Source organism: Bombina bombina, chromosome 10 (assembly GCF_027579735.1).
Source record: "Bombina bombina isolate aBomBom1 chromosome 10, aBomBom1.pri, whole genome shotgun sequence".
NCBI classification, from domain to species: domain Eukaryota; kingdom Metazoa; phylum Chordata; class Amphibia; order Anura; family Bombinatoridae; genus Bombina; species Bombina bombina.
In genome coordinates, this window is record NC_069508.1 from 115001841 (window position 1) to 115016309 (window position 14469).

The following is a 14469-nucleotide window of genomic DNA, read 5'->3' on the forward strand; positions in this document are numbered from 1 at the left end:
ACACTAATAACTGAACAAGCAAAAAATAAAAATGGTACTGTGCCTTTAAGAGAAAAAAAAACAATCACAGAAACTGCAAAACAGTGAAAAAAGCAGTAAATTTTACGAAATTTTTACAGTGTGTATAATAGACTGAAATAGCATTGCACCCACTTGCAAATGGATGATTAACCCCTTAGTTTCAAAACCGGATCAAAAAAACGATAAACATTTTTAAACAGTCACAACCAACTGCCACAGCTCTGCTGTGGCCCTACCTGCCCATACAACGACTTTGGAAGGCACAAAAACCCTTTAGAGAGGTCCTATATGTTCAGGGGACTCCTTCGGGGAAGCTGGATGTCTCAAGCTGCAAAAACTACTGCGCAATTTAGGCGAGAAAATAGGCCCCTCCCAACCTGTACTCACAGTGAGAGGGCCTTAAAAAAACTATCCCTAGGCAAAATTTAGTCAGCCATGTGGAAAAACTGGGCCCCAGAATAAAGTTTTATCACCAATATGTAATAAACGTTTAAATACCTCAAGCAAACGTTATATCTATTCAGTAATGGGAGTAAATAACAAAAATATTACCATTTACAGCAAGCATGATACCAATCGTTATTAAATCACTGTAATCAGGCTTACCTTAAATAAATCTGGTATTGTCAGCATTTTCTAGCTTATCATCTCTCTAGAAAAATTTAAAACTGCACATACCTCAGAGCAGGAGACCCTGCACGCTATTTCCCCAGCTGAAGTTACCCATCTCTTCAGTTATGTGTGAGAACAGCAGTGGATCTTAGTTACAAGCTGCTAAGATCATCAAAAAACCACAGGCAGACTCTTCTTCAACTTTCTGCCTGAGGCTAAAATAGTACAACTCCGGTACCATTTGAAAATAATAAACTTTTGATTGAAGATAAACTACATTAATGCACCACATCTCTCTAGCTACTTCCCTTGTCGAGAGCTGCAAGAGAATGACTGGGAGGTGACAGTTAGGGGAGGAGCTATATAGACAGCTCTGCTGTGGGTGATCCTCTTGCAGCTTCCTGTTGGGAAGGAGAATATCCCACAAGTAATGGATGAATCCGTGGACTGGATACACCTTACAAGAGAAATATTAGTTTTTAATTTCTTCAAGCAAGAGTTTTTTGTTTTAAATGGTACCGGTGTGTACTATTTACTCTCAGGCAGCAGATGAATGAAGATCTTAGCATTTGTAACTAAGATACAGTGCTGTTCCCACAGAGGCTGAGGGGTACAAGAAACTTCAGTGTGAGAAACGTTTTCATGCTATATAGCAGCGAGGTATGTTCAGTCATTTTTTCTGGAGAGACTGTATTTCAGAAAGGCTGACAGTTTCCCCATGAGGGTAGGGGTAAGCAGTAATCCTAAGAGCTATAGAAAGGCATTACTAAGCTTGCATAAGGAGCTAATTACAAAAATGGCTGACACTGAGTTTTGAATGTTTGTGGGCAAACGTTCTATGAAATGGGAGCGCTGTTAACGTTTTGTGGGCAATAACGTTTTTTGGGCAACTTTATTGAGGGTACACTTGGCTTATTTTTTGGGTCTCAGAACCCACATGGCTAGTTTAAAATCGCTCTGGTGCGGTTCTTTGAGGCTGTAAAGACATCGAGTGAGATGGGCGGGGCCTATTTTCGCGCCTCAGATGCGCAGTTGTTTTCACTCAGCAAGCTCCAACTCCTGAGGGCCCTTGTGGATGTTTTGGGCCAAATTGAAGCTTTAAACCCATATTTACTATCCCTGAGGGCAGGTAGGAGCCACAGCAGGGCTGTGGCAAGGTGCTGGGGGTGTTCTTTCCGGATTTAGGCCTAATTTCAATCCGGTTTGCACATTAAGGGGTTAAATGTTAAATTTCCTTGTGGGGCAAACTTAACTACACATATTGAGTCTGTTTTCAAAAATTTGAAAAATTTGGTGCATTTTAAAGCAGTTTTGCAGAACGTGTATGCTTTTTTTCTCTTAAAGGCGCAGTACCGTTTTTTTAAGATTGTTATTTTTTTCACTAAATAAAGTGTTTTCATGCTTGTTTGTAGTCATTACCAGCCTGTTCAACATGTCTGACATTGAAGAAAGTCATTGTTCAATATCTTTAAAAGCCATTGTGGAACCCCCACTTAAAATGTGTCCCTCATGCACTGAAAGGTCAATAAATTGCAAAGAACATATTTTAGCTACTAAAAGTATGTCGCAGGATGATTCTCAGTCAGAAGGGAATCAGGTTATGCCATCTAATTCTCCCCAAGTGTCACAACCATTAACGCCCGCACAAGCGACGCCAAGTACTTCTAGTGCGTCTAATTCTTTCACCTTGCAAGATATGGCCGCAGTTATGAATACTACCCTCACAGAGGTTTTATCTAAGCTGCCTGGGCTGCAGGGGAAGCGCAGTACGTCTGGTATGAGAACAACTGCTGAGCCCTCCAACGCTTTATTAGCCATATCCGATGTACCCTCACAATGTTCTGAGTTGGGGGTGAGGGATTTGCTGTCTGAGGGAGAGATTTCTGATTCAGGAAAGATGTTCCCTCAGACAGACTCAGATGTGACAGCTAATAAATTTAAACTAGAACACCTCCGCTTATTGCTCAGGGAGGTTTTAGCGACTCTGGATGATTGTGACCCTATTGTAGTTCCAGAGAAATTGTGTAAAATGGACAGATTTCTAGAGGTTCCTGCCTACACTGATGTTTTTCTGGTCCCCAAGAGGATTTCGGACATTGTTACTAAGGAGTGGGATAGACCAGGTATTCCGTTCGCTCCCCCTCCTACTTTTAAGAAAATGTTTCCCATATCAGACACCATGCGGGACTCGTGGCAGACGGTCCCAAAGGTGGAGGGAGCTATTTCTTCCCTGGCTAAGCGTACAACTATACCTATTGAGGACAGTTGTGCTTTCAAAGATCCTAAGGATAAAAAATTAGAGGGTCTCCTAAAGAAAATATTTGTTCATCAGGGTTTTCTTTTCCAACCTATAGCGTGCATTGTTCCTGTAACTACTGCAGCTGCTTTTTGGTTCGAGGCTCTGGAGAAGGCTCTTCAGGTTGAGACCCCATTAGATGATATTCTGGATATAATTAGGGCTCTCAAGCTAGCTAATTCTTTCATTACAGATGCCGCTTTTCAACTGGCTAAATTAGCGGCAAAGAATTCAGGTTTTGCCATTTTAGCGTGTAGAGCGTTATGGCTCAAAGGGACAGTCAACACCAGAATTTTTGTTGTTTAAAAATATAGATAATCCCTTTATTACCCATTCCCCAGTTTTGCATAACCAACACTGTTATATTAATATACTTTTTACTGCTATCTTTTTAGTGACTCTCTTGTATCTAAGCATCTTCTGACCGCCCCTAATCACATGACTTTTAGTTATTATCTATTGACTTGCATTTTAGCCAATTAGTGCAGTGTCTGCCACTAGCCATGGGCATGATCACAATGTTATCTTTATGGTTTACCTTAACTACTCTCCCCTGTTGTGAAAAGCAAATACAAAAGCCTGTGATTAGAGGCGGCCTTCAAGGGCTTAGAAATTATATGAGCCTTCCTAGGTTTGCTCTCAACTAGAATACCAAGAGAACAAAGCAAAATTGTTGATAAAAGTAAATTGGAAAGTTGTTTAAAATTACATGCCCTATTTGAAAAATAAAAGTTTTTTTTGGACTTGACTGTCCCTTTAAGTCCTGGTCAGCTGATGTGTCATCAAAATCTAAGCTTTTAGCCATCCCTTTCAAGGGTAAGACCCTATTCGGGCCTGAACTGAAAGAGATCATTTCAGACATCATTGGAGGGAAAGGCCATGCCCTTCCTCAGGATAAGACAAATAAGAGGACGACCAAACAAAATGATTTTTGTTCCTTTCGAAACTTCAAAGGTGGTCCCTCTACCTCTTCCCCTGCTGCAAAGCAAGAGGGGAATTTTGCTCAATCCAAGTCAGTCTGGAGACCTAACCAGACTTGGAACAAGGGTAAACAGGCCAAGAAGCCCGCTGCTACCACCAAGACAGCATGAAGGGGTAGCCCCCGATCCGGGACCGGATCTAGTAGGGAGCAGACTTTCTCTCTTTGCTCAGGCTTGGGCAAGAGACGTTCAGGACTCCTGGGCTTTAGAAATCGTAACCAAGGGGTATCGTCTAGATTTCAAAGATTCTCATCCAAGGGGGAGATTCCATCTTTCTCAATTGTCTGTAAACCAGACAAAAAGAGAGGCGTTCTTACGCTGTGTAGAAGACCTATATACCATGGGAGTGATCTGCCCAGTTCCGAAAACAGAACAGGAGCAGGGGTTCTACTCCAATCTGTTTGTGGTTCCCAAAAAAGAGGGAACCTTCAGACCAATTTTAGATCTCAAGATCCTAAACAAATTCCTCAGAGTCCCATCCTTCAAGATGGAGACCATTTGGACTATTTTACCAATGATCCAGGAGGGTCAATATATCCACCGTGGACTTAAAGGATACGTATATACACATCCCTATCCACAAAGATCATCACCAGTTCCTCAGGTTCGCCTTTCTGGACAAGCATTACCAGTTTTTGGCTCTTCCCTTTGGGTTGGCCACAGCTCCCAGAATTTTCACAAGAGTTCCATTCCTGGGAACTCTGATTCGGTGGACATGAAAAATTTTCTGACGGAGGTTAGGAAATCAAAGATTTTAACCATCTGCCGAGCTCTTTATTCCATTCTTCGGCCGTCAGTGGCTCAGTGTATGGAGGTAATCGGACTAATGGTAGCGGCAATGGACATAGTTCAGTTTGCTCGCTTGCATCTCAGACCACTGCAACTATGCATGCTCTAACAGTGGAATGGGGATTATGCAGATTTATCTACTCAGATAAATCTGGATCAAGAGACCAGAGACTCTCTTCTTTGGTGGTTGTCACAGGATCATCTGTCCCAGGAAATGTGTTTCCGCAGGCCAGCATGGGTCATAGTGACGACGGACGGCAGCCTATTGGGCTGGGGTGCAGTCTGGAATTCCCTGAAAGCACAGGGTTTGTGGACTCAGGAGGCGGCTCTCCTCCCGATAACTATTCTAGAACTGAGAGTGATATGCAACGCGCTTCTGGCATGGCCTCAGCTGGCTTCGGCCAGATTCATAAGATTCCAGTCGGACAATATCACGACTGTAGCATATATCAATCATCAGGGGGGAACAAAGAGTTCTCTAGCGATGATAGAGGTTACCAAAATAATTAGATGGGCAGAGACTCACTCTTGCCATCTATCAGCAATCTATATCCCAGGAGTGGAGAACTGGAAAGCGGATTTTCTAAGTCGTCAGACTTTTCATCCGGGGGAGTGGGAGCTCCATCCGGAGGTGTTTGCACAATTGATTCAGCAATGGGGCACACCAGAATTGGATCTGATGGCGTCTGGTCAGAACGCCAAACTTCCTTGTTACGGGTCCAGGTCAAGGGATCCTCAGGCAGTACTGATAGATGCTCTAGCAGTACCCTGGTCGTTCAACCTGGCTTATGTGTTTCCACCATTTCCTCTCCTTCCTCGTTTGATTGCCAGAATCAAACAGGAGAGAGCTTCAGTGATTTTGATAGCACCTGCGTGGCCACGCAGGACTTGGTATGCAGACCTGGTGGACATGTCATCTCTTCCACCATGGACTCTGCCACTGAGACAGGACCTTCTGATTCAAGGTCCGTTCCAGCATCCAAATCTAGTTTCTCTGCGGCTGACTGCTTGGAGATTGAACGCTTGATTTTATCCAAGCGGGGTTTCTCAGAGTCGGTCATAGATACCTTGATTCAGGCTCGAAAGCCTGTCACTAGGAAAATTTATCATAAGATATGGCGTAAATATCTTTACTGGTGCGAATCCAAAGGCTACTCATGGAGTAAGATCAGGATTCCTAGGATTTTGTCCTTTCTCCAAGAAGGATTGGAGAAGGGGCTATCAGCTAGTTCCTTAAAGGGACAGATATCTGCCTTATCAATTCTACTGCACAAGCGTCTGGCAGATGTTCCAGACGTTCAGTCAGGCTTTAGTTAGAATCAAGCTTGTGTTTAAACCTGTTGCTCCGCCATGGAGTTTGAATTAAGTTCTTAAAATTCTTCAAGGGGTTCCGTTTGAACCTTTGCATTCCATAGATATTAAGCTTCTATCTTGGAAAGTTCTGTTTTTAGTTGCTATCTCTTCGGCTCGAAGAGTTTCTGAATTATCTGCATTGCAATGCGACTCGCCTCATCTTGTTTTCCATGCTGATAAGGTGGTTTTGTGTACCAAACCTGGATTCCTTCCTAAGGTTGTTACTAATAGGAATATCAATCAGGAAATTGTTGTTCCTTCTCTGTGTCCTAATCCTTCCTCTAAGAAGGAGCGTCTGTTGCACAACTTGGACGTGGTTCGTGCTTTGAAGTTTTACTTGCAAGCAACCAAAGATTTCCGTCAAACATCTTCTTTGTTTGTTGTCTATTCTGGAAAACGTAGAGATCAAAAAGCTACGGCTACCTCTCTTTCTTTTTGGCTGAAAAGTATCATCCATTTGGCATACGAGACTGCTGGACAGCAATCTCCTGAAAGGATTACAGCTCACTCTACTAGAGCGGTGGCTTCCACATGGGCTTTTAAAAATGATGCTTCTGTTGAACAGATTTGTAAGGCTGCGACTTGGTCTTCGCTTCATACCTTTTCCAAATTTTACAAATTTGATACTTTTGCTTCTTCTGAGGCTTTTTTTGAGAGTAAAGTTCTTTAAGCAGTGGTGCCTTCTGTTTAACCATCTGTCTTGTCCCTCCCGTTCATCCGTGTCCTGTAGCTTTGGTATTGTATCCCACAAGTAAAGGATGAATCCGTGGACTTGTCGTACCTTATAGAAGTAAATTTATGCTTACCTGATAAATTAATTTCTTCTATGGTACGACGAGTCCACGGCCCGCCCTGTCATTTTAAGACAGATTATATTTTTTTATTTTAAACTTCAGTCACCTCTGCACCTTGTAGTTTCTCCTTTTTCTTCCTTTACCTTCGGTCGAATGACTGGGGGGTGGAGCTAAGGGAGGAGCTATATAGACAGCTATGCTGTGGTGCTCTTTGCCACTTCCTGTTAGCAGTAGGATAATATACCACAAGTAAAGGATGAATCCGTGTACTCGTCGTACCATAGAAGAAATTAATTTATCAGGTAAGCATAAATTTACTTTTTGTCTTACATCAAAAGTTTTTTCTTTTCTTTTAACCAAGCTGTCTTTCAATAAACTAACATACTAGGTAAATCTGACAATGCTTTGCATGCATTATCACCTTATTTGCTACAATTGTTTTTCAAAAGCCAAACTCCACCCATCCTTTACCTTTGCTAGAGGAGCCAATACAGACTTGTTATTGGATTAGACAAGGTTAGCCATTGTCATTATGTTATCAAACTCTGTATTGTTTTGCAGTTCTTATCTAATCATCTCTACTGAAGCCAGTTATGGACGGATATGTAGCAGGGATAGGGTTGTAAACCCTGCCATGTTAATCAGTTCTGTCTTAAATTACAGGGGGGGGGAATAAAATATAATTGCAAAGTTGTTTTATTTTCCACAAACATTTATATTACAATTGTTTGGGGTAATCCTCATAATTAAGGGCCTTTGGGTGTAGTTATATAACTTTGATGTGCACATAAAGGATCCCATAAGCCTCTGCTCAAACACACGCACATTTATTCACACCCGGTGATCACTATTACCACAATGATCGCCTGGGCTATTAAAATCTATATAGACACTTTGTTTTAAATAGTGGCATCTAGGCTTTAAAACAAGTTATCTTGGAGTTCTCTGTGGCTTTTTGATGGCCTGCTATAAGTGCCTAGAGACTTATTAAAGAAATACATTAAAGGGACAGTCAACTCCAAAACTTTTATTGTTTAAAAAGATAGTTAATCCCTTTATTGCCCATTCCCCAGTTAAGCAAAACCAACACTGCTATGTTAAAGGGACATTAAACACTTTGAGATGGTAATATAAAATGATAAATTGTATATAATAAAACAACTCTGCAATATACTTTCATTATTTATTTTGTCCTCTTTGCCTGTAATTCCATTCTGAAATTGTGAGCTTTTCAGTTCCTGTTAGAAATGGAAGTGCAGAACACCGTTAAATCCAGCACAACCATTGGCTGCACACTCTAATGACCTATGTATAACTGCCCCTAATTGGCCACAGCAGAGAAGGTAACACAAGTTACAACATGGCAGCTCCCAGTGTTTTATAGACACTAAAACGTTACACTTATTTTGTCATTTTTTAAACAACTAATGAAACTTTAAAAAAAATACATCTACATGTTAGTCATGGACTAATCTTTTCTTTGAATGCATCATTCTATCTAGCATGTATTTAGTGTTTAATGTCCCTTTAATACACTTTTTACATTTGTGATTACCTTGTATCTAAGCCTCTTCTGACAGCACCTGATCATCACATGACTTTTTTATTTATTATCTATTGACTTTAATTTTAGCCAATTAGTGCAATGTCAGCCACCACTTTTCGGGCGTGAACATTTACAAGCAGTCTCCTATTGTGAAAAGCAAATAAACCATGTGAGAAGAGACTGTCTTTAGTGGCTTAGAAACAGGTAGAAATTTAGAGGTTTAAATGTTATAAAGTTTATTAATATAACCAACTATGTTGGTTGTGAAAAGCTGGGGAATGGGTAGTAAAGGTATTATTTTTTTTTAAACAATAACAATTTTTGGTGTTGACTGTCCCTTTAAAGTTTAACAAACAAGGTTGAAATTTTTTTTTTTTCTAAACGCTATAGTCAAAACAAGAAGGGTTTATCCCATACATCAGAGCCTCTCGGGATATTTATGTATCTTATTGATCACCAGGTTTACGGGAGCCCATATGTGCACATCAATTATCACAGTGATTACCTGACAACTAAAATTAATATAGGGGCTTATGGGCTTTATAACAAGGGTTCATGGGGGCGCTGTCTTTTTTTAAACATATGTTTTATTTTTAAATGGTGCTAAGCAGCACAGGCAACACTTGCAGTAAAAGCAATGTGTGGATGATGACTACCTGTAGTCAGCAGCAAAGGGGTTAATAAAGAGTGGGTAATACAGAACAAAGAACATTGCATATTGTATTTTAAAGGGTTTTAATTGTAATATAAAATGTAAGATTATATAAAAAGTTAGGAAAGCCTATTACTAAGCTTTTATTTTTTCCCCTTTCTTGTAGCATAACTAATAAAATGTGGGTTTTACAATTTACCTAAGTTTCTATAAAAGTAATTGGAAACCTAGGTTTCAACATGGCAGCACTTTATCCAATATCTTCTCAGGACAATAAATGTCAAATAAACGGTGCAAATGAAGGCTGTGTAGAATATAGCAGTGCTCTTTTTGTTGCATGATTTTCATCATTCATTTTGTGATAAAGGCCCATTTGTTTATCTTGTTTTTTTTTTTTAAAAATGCAACAAATATGGAAATAATGTGCTTTTGTTTGTCCAAATCCACGTCAAGTATGAAATTATAGATGTTTAGTAAATTCCAGGAAAGAGTCAAAGATGGGTTGGCTTGTAAAACGTAACTTTTATTTTTTTCCAGTAAAAACATAGGTATACGGGTGACATCACACAGGCATCTGAGTATCGAGAGCAGGGGGGGGGGGGGGCTGCAGTTTAGGCGAGCAGTGTATTATTTTCCCGTTTTTCAACGTCATAGGTAACAGACCAAGAAGGTCTCATTAATAGTTAAAAATCTAGTTTATTTAAAGGGACATTAAACTCAAAATGTTTCTTTTGTGATTTATATACAGCATACAATTTAAAAAGTTTCCACATTACTTTAAAAAAAAAATAATCTAATTTTGTTCTGTTTTGTTGAAAAGCGTGTAAGACGGCTCTGAAATGTGCATGTGTCTGGAGCAAGAATAATTTTAATAATGTTATACATTTGCAAGAGCACTAGATGGAAGCAGTGTTAGCTGCCTTGCAGTGATCGAGGCACGTGCACGCTACCTCCTTTGATAGAAGAAAATAAAAATACTAATTGCGCCTTTTAAACAAAGGGAATGGTTATTGCAAAGAAAAAAATACTACATGAGATAGAAAGATGGCATCAGCGGTCTTCTAATAAACTTACTTTTATTTCCTTGCGTAAGCGCACATTGCTCACTTTGTAGTGAGCTGTTGGCCCGTCAGGTAGATGACTAAGAATAAGTCCATCTGGTGTAAGTGGGTTAAGGATACGCAATGATGAAGGCAACAAACAACTCCACAAGACAACTATATTTGCTGCCAAATGGCTGTCACATCACAGATGTAAATACAGAGAAACCAGCACGCACAAATATGAAACATTTTATTCCAACAGTTTATAAACTTCTGCTTATTTATGAGCGATTTCAAAAGAAATGTAAGAAACTTGAACTAAGTACATCACAAAAAAAACAAAAAAACTGCACAGAGCAATCCTACCAATTAGTGCCCATGTTCATGCACACTAGGGCTGGGCGATATAGGGGGGGTTAATTTTTCGATTTAATCGCGATTTGATTACAAAAACTATAACACCCTCATTTTTCATTAAAAAATGTATTTAACACTACAGAATATATATATATCTCCACTAGAATGTTTGCAACCCGGGAGGGGAATTAAAAAAACAACAACTGCACAGCAGTTAAATGTCGCTCACGGTGGCTGGCTCCTTCACTGAGCGATTACTGTACTGCAGAGGCGCTAAGGCTGGATTACTAAAGTCAGTGCACGTCAGCACCCCCTGTAACCCCCCTCTGTAACCTACATAAGCCCCATCAGCTCCCACTGTAACCCCCCCCTTTAACATCATAAGCAGCGCCTGTAACCACCATCAGCCCCCAACCCACATAAGTCCCAGCGCAACCCCCTCCCTGTAACCAGCATCAGCGCTCTCCGGTAAGTTGGCTCAATGTTGCAATGCGGGCACACCAAGTTGGTGGGGCGCGATGGAGCAACTTGGAACAGCTGATTTTAGGAGGTTGGGCCTCTTGCGCATGCGGAGCAATGTCACCGGAAGTGACAGGGTTTCAAATTCCGAAGAGTTTGACAATTCGACACAACACCAGCCCTCCTGTACATCATAGGTGACGTCAAAGGGGCGGGGCTAAAAATAGCACTCTCTTGCGGTTTTAAATCGCATATGCGATTAATCGTGCAGCCCTAATGCACACAATGCAGATTAATGATAAAAAAAAAAAAAGGGTAACAAAAAGCACTTTATGTCCATTTAAAAAAATATAAGAGTATGGTTTCCATGAGTGATTAATATCATGTAGCCGTTACTGTGCATAGAGCATTTCAGCTTCCAGGTTTAGATTTTTTTCCATATTTTTTAAATTATGTAAGTAATAATTTTGGACTCTTGATTTACAGATTCATTTGTCTGATCCAAACACTTATGTTAATGCATGAGACCTAATCTCTGTACTAGGGTAAACAATATCATGCATCGGCAGACAGGGCGCACAGTCATTCCGCAACAGAGCGAAAGGGCTAGCAAACAGCACTTTCTGCTGCTACAAAACAGAACTAAATCAGCAGTATGCACGTACAATCTGCATCAGAGTTTCACTCTTGGTTTAGGCACTGCAGACACAAAAACAATGCTCGTTGCATGGCTATGTGGTACAATAGAAGACATAACATTGGCAGTATTGACAATGGGATTAATGTGTTCCTACTAATGCCTGTGTCCAACTACTGGTAGCCAAGCAAAAAAATTAAAATTTTCAAACGTAGTGTATTTATTTTACCTTCAGGTCTTTGCGTCCTTATTTGCTCAGCAGAAAACAAACTGGTCAAGCCCGACACAAAACACATAAATAAAATAATTAAAGGATACTTGGCACTTTGCGATCTTCATTGATAACAATAAGGTCTGTAAAATCTCGAGCCATACATTGTGGGATAATTTTCTTTAAAGCAAGACCCCTTCTGTAGTATACATGTGAATTAGGAATAACAGTAGCTAGTTGTTCTGTAAACCTCACGGTTCTCTGTAAAATACAAAGTTTTTATGAACACTGAATAAATAATATAATAAACAATATTTGGTGTCAGATAACTGCATAGTATGTATTGGAAAACATGTAACTACTGTTTCACATTTCTAAAATATTTAAACAAAAAAAAAACCATACAAACTACTTTGTAATCATTAATGTTATATGTGAATTTGAAGAAAAAAAATAAAGAAAAAAAATATATATACAGATTAAGGGAAATTAAATATGTAAAAATATTTACCCCGCGGGGGCGGTCAGATGTTGTAATAAGGATCTTGGGAGTGGTCTGTCTGTTGAAGTAAGGTGCAAATTCATCTGTAGCCTCATCATATGCTACCTGAAGGTGCAAAAATAGATTAACAAAAACTAAGAAACTTTACCACTACAGCGGCCATTCCATGTTGTACAATGTCCCTTCATAGACAAGCGCTTGTACCGATTCCCCTTCATAGACAAGCGCTTGTGCTTATTCTAGATTTTTAGTATTTAACATGGGAAAAAATATAATAAAACAAAACCTTTACAATTTTTATAACAGAAATGTTTTTTTTTTAATCAATAGGACACTCAAGACAACGCACTCTCTTTACTATTCAGTAACTGTTAAACATACAACATGATACTAACATGTACTGCATATCCTATTATATAAAAGTGTGATTGTCCAAAGCTGTCATGCAAAGTAGAGACAGCACGAGGACAAACACTTCTGGCCTTACCCAACAATCCATACTGTTTGTGGCAAAAGGGGGAGGGTGAGAGGCGCAAGAGAGACGAGAGGGTGAGAGGCGCAAGAGAGACGAGAGGGTGAGAGGCGCAAGAGAGACGAGAGGGTGAGAGGCGCAAGAGAGACGAGAGGGTGAGAGGCGCAAGAGAGACGAGAGGGTGAGAGGCGCAAGAGAGACGAGAGGGTGAGAGGCGCAAGAGAGACGAGAGGCGCAAGAGAGACGAGAGGGTGAGAGGCGCAAGAGAGACGAGAGGGTGAGAGGCGCAAGAGAGACGAGAGGGTGAGAGGCGCAAGAGAGACGAGAGGGTGAGAGGCGCAAGAGAGACGAGAGGGTTTGAGGCGCAAGAGAGACGAGAGGGTTTGAGGCGCAAGAGAGACGAGAGGGTTTGAGGCGCAAGAGAGACGAGAGGGTTTGAGGCGCAAGAGAGACGAGAGGGTTTGAGGCAAGAGAGACGGAAGGAGGAGGAGGCGGGAGGGGGAGGAGCAAGGGGTGGGACCGCTGTACTGCAAAAAATGGCCCGTGTGAACAGGCTTTAGGACTAGTTTATCTATAATTAAAATAAATAAATGTATTTATTTTTGAGAAAGTGACTTTCTACAATTCTATCCCAGTGACACAAACACACTATGAATACAGTATATTGCACAAGTCAGTTTGGTCCAATCAAAATCTTTGCACCATTGTTCAATAATATTTTTTTCTACTAAAATACTGAGTGAATTATGAAACTAGAAAAGACAAAACATAATGCAGGAGATGTCATGAAGAAGTTCCACTCGAGATAAAAGGCTTTTGCTCTCACAATCCTCCAAAGTGACTTTCTGGAGTGCTGTGAACTGGCAAAACCCTACATAATTTGCTAACAATAACAATTTAAAATACTTATATATATATATATATATATATTATATAACATTATATATATATATATATATATATATATTATATAACATTATATATATATATATATATATATATATTATATAACATTATATATATATATATATATATATATATATATATATATTATATAACATTATATATATATATATATATATATATATATATATATTATATAACATTATATATATATATATATATATATATATATATTATATAACAATATATATATATATATATATATTATATAACATTATATATATATATATATATATATATATAACATTATATATATATATATATATATATATATATATATAACATTATATATATATATATATATATATATATATATATAACATTATATATATATATATATATATATATATATATATATATATATATATATATATATATATATATATATATATATATATATATATATATATATATATATATATATATATATATATATATATATATATATATACTTCTGATATGCTATGTACAGTTGTGCTAAAAAGGTTAAATACCCTGGCAGAATTTATGATTTCTTGGCCATTTTTCAAAGAATATGAAAGATAACACAAAATATTTTCTTTCACTCATGGTTAGTGTTTGGCTGAAGCCATTTATAATCAATCAACTGTGTTTACTCTTTTTAAATCATAATGACAACAGAAACTACCCAAATGACCCTGATCAAAAGTTTACATACCCTGGTGATTTTGGCCTGATAACATGCACACAAGTTGACACAAAGGGGTTTGAATGGCTATTAAAAGGTAACCATCCTCACCTGTGATCTGTTTGCTTGTAAT

At 38.9% G+C, this 14469-nt stretch overlaps 1 protein-coding gene across 1 annotated transcript in view; it reads right to left on the reverse strand.

Moving 5' to 3' along the window:
• Positions 1-14469, reverse strand: part of RPF1 (ribosome production factor 1 homolog) — a 51015-nt gene that overhangs the window by 22511 nt on the left and 14035 nt on the right. Inside the window, exons 4-6 of the mRNA XM_053693309.1 lie at positions 12262-12357; positions 11858-12011; positions 10118-10200 (exon numbers count right to left, since the gene is read on the reverse strand). Coding sequence (XP_053549284.1) covers positions 10118-10200; positions 11858-12011; positions 12262-12357 — 333 coding nt within the window. The remainder of the gene's footprint in view (positions 1-10117; positions 10201-11857; positions 12012-12261; positions 12358-14469) is intronic.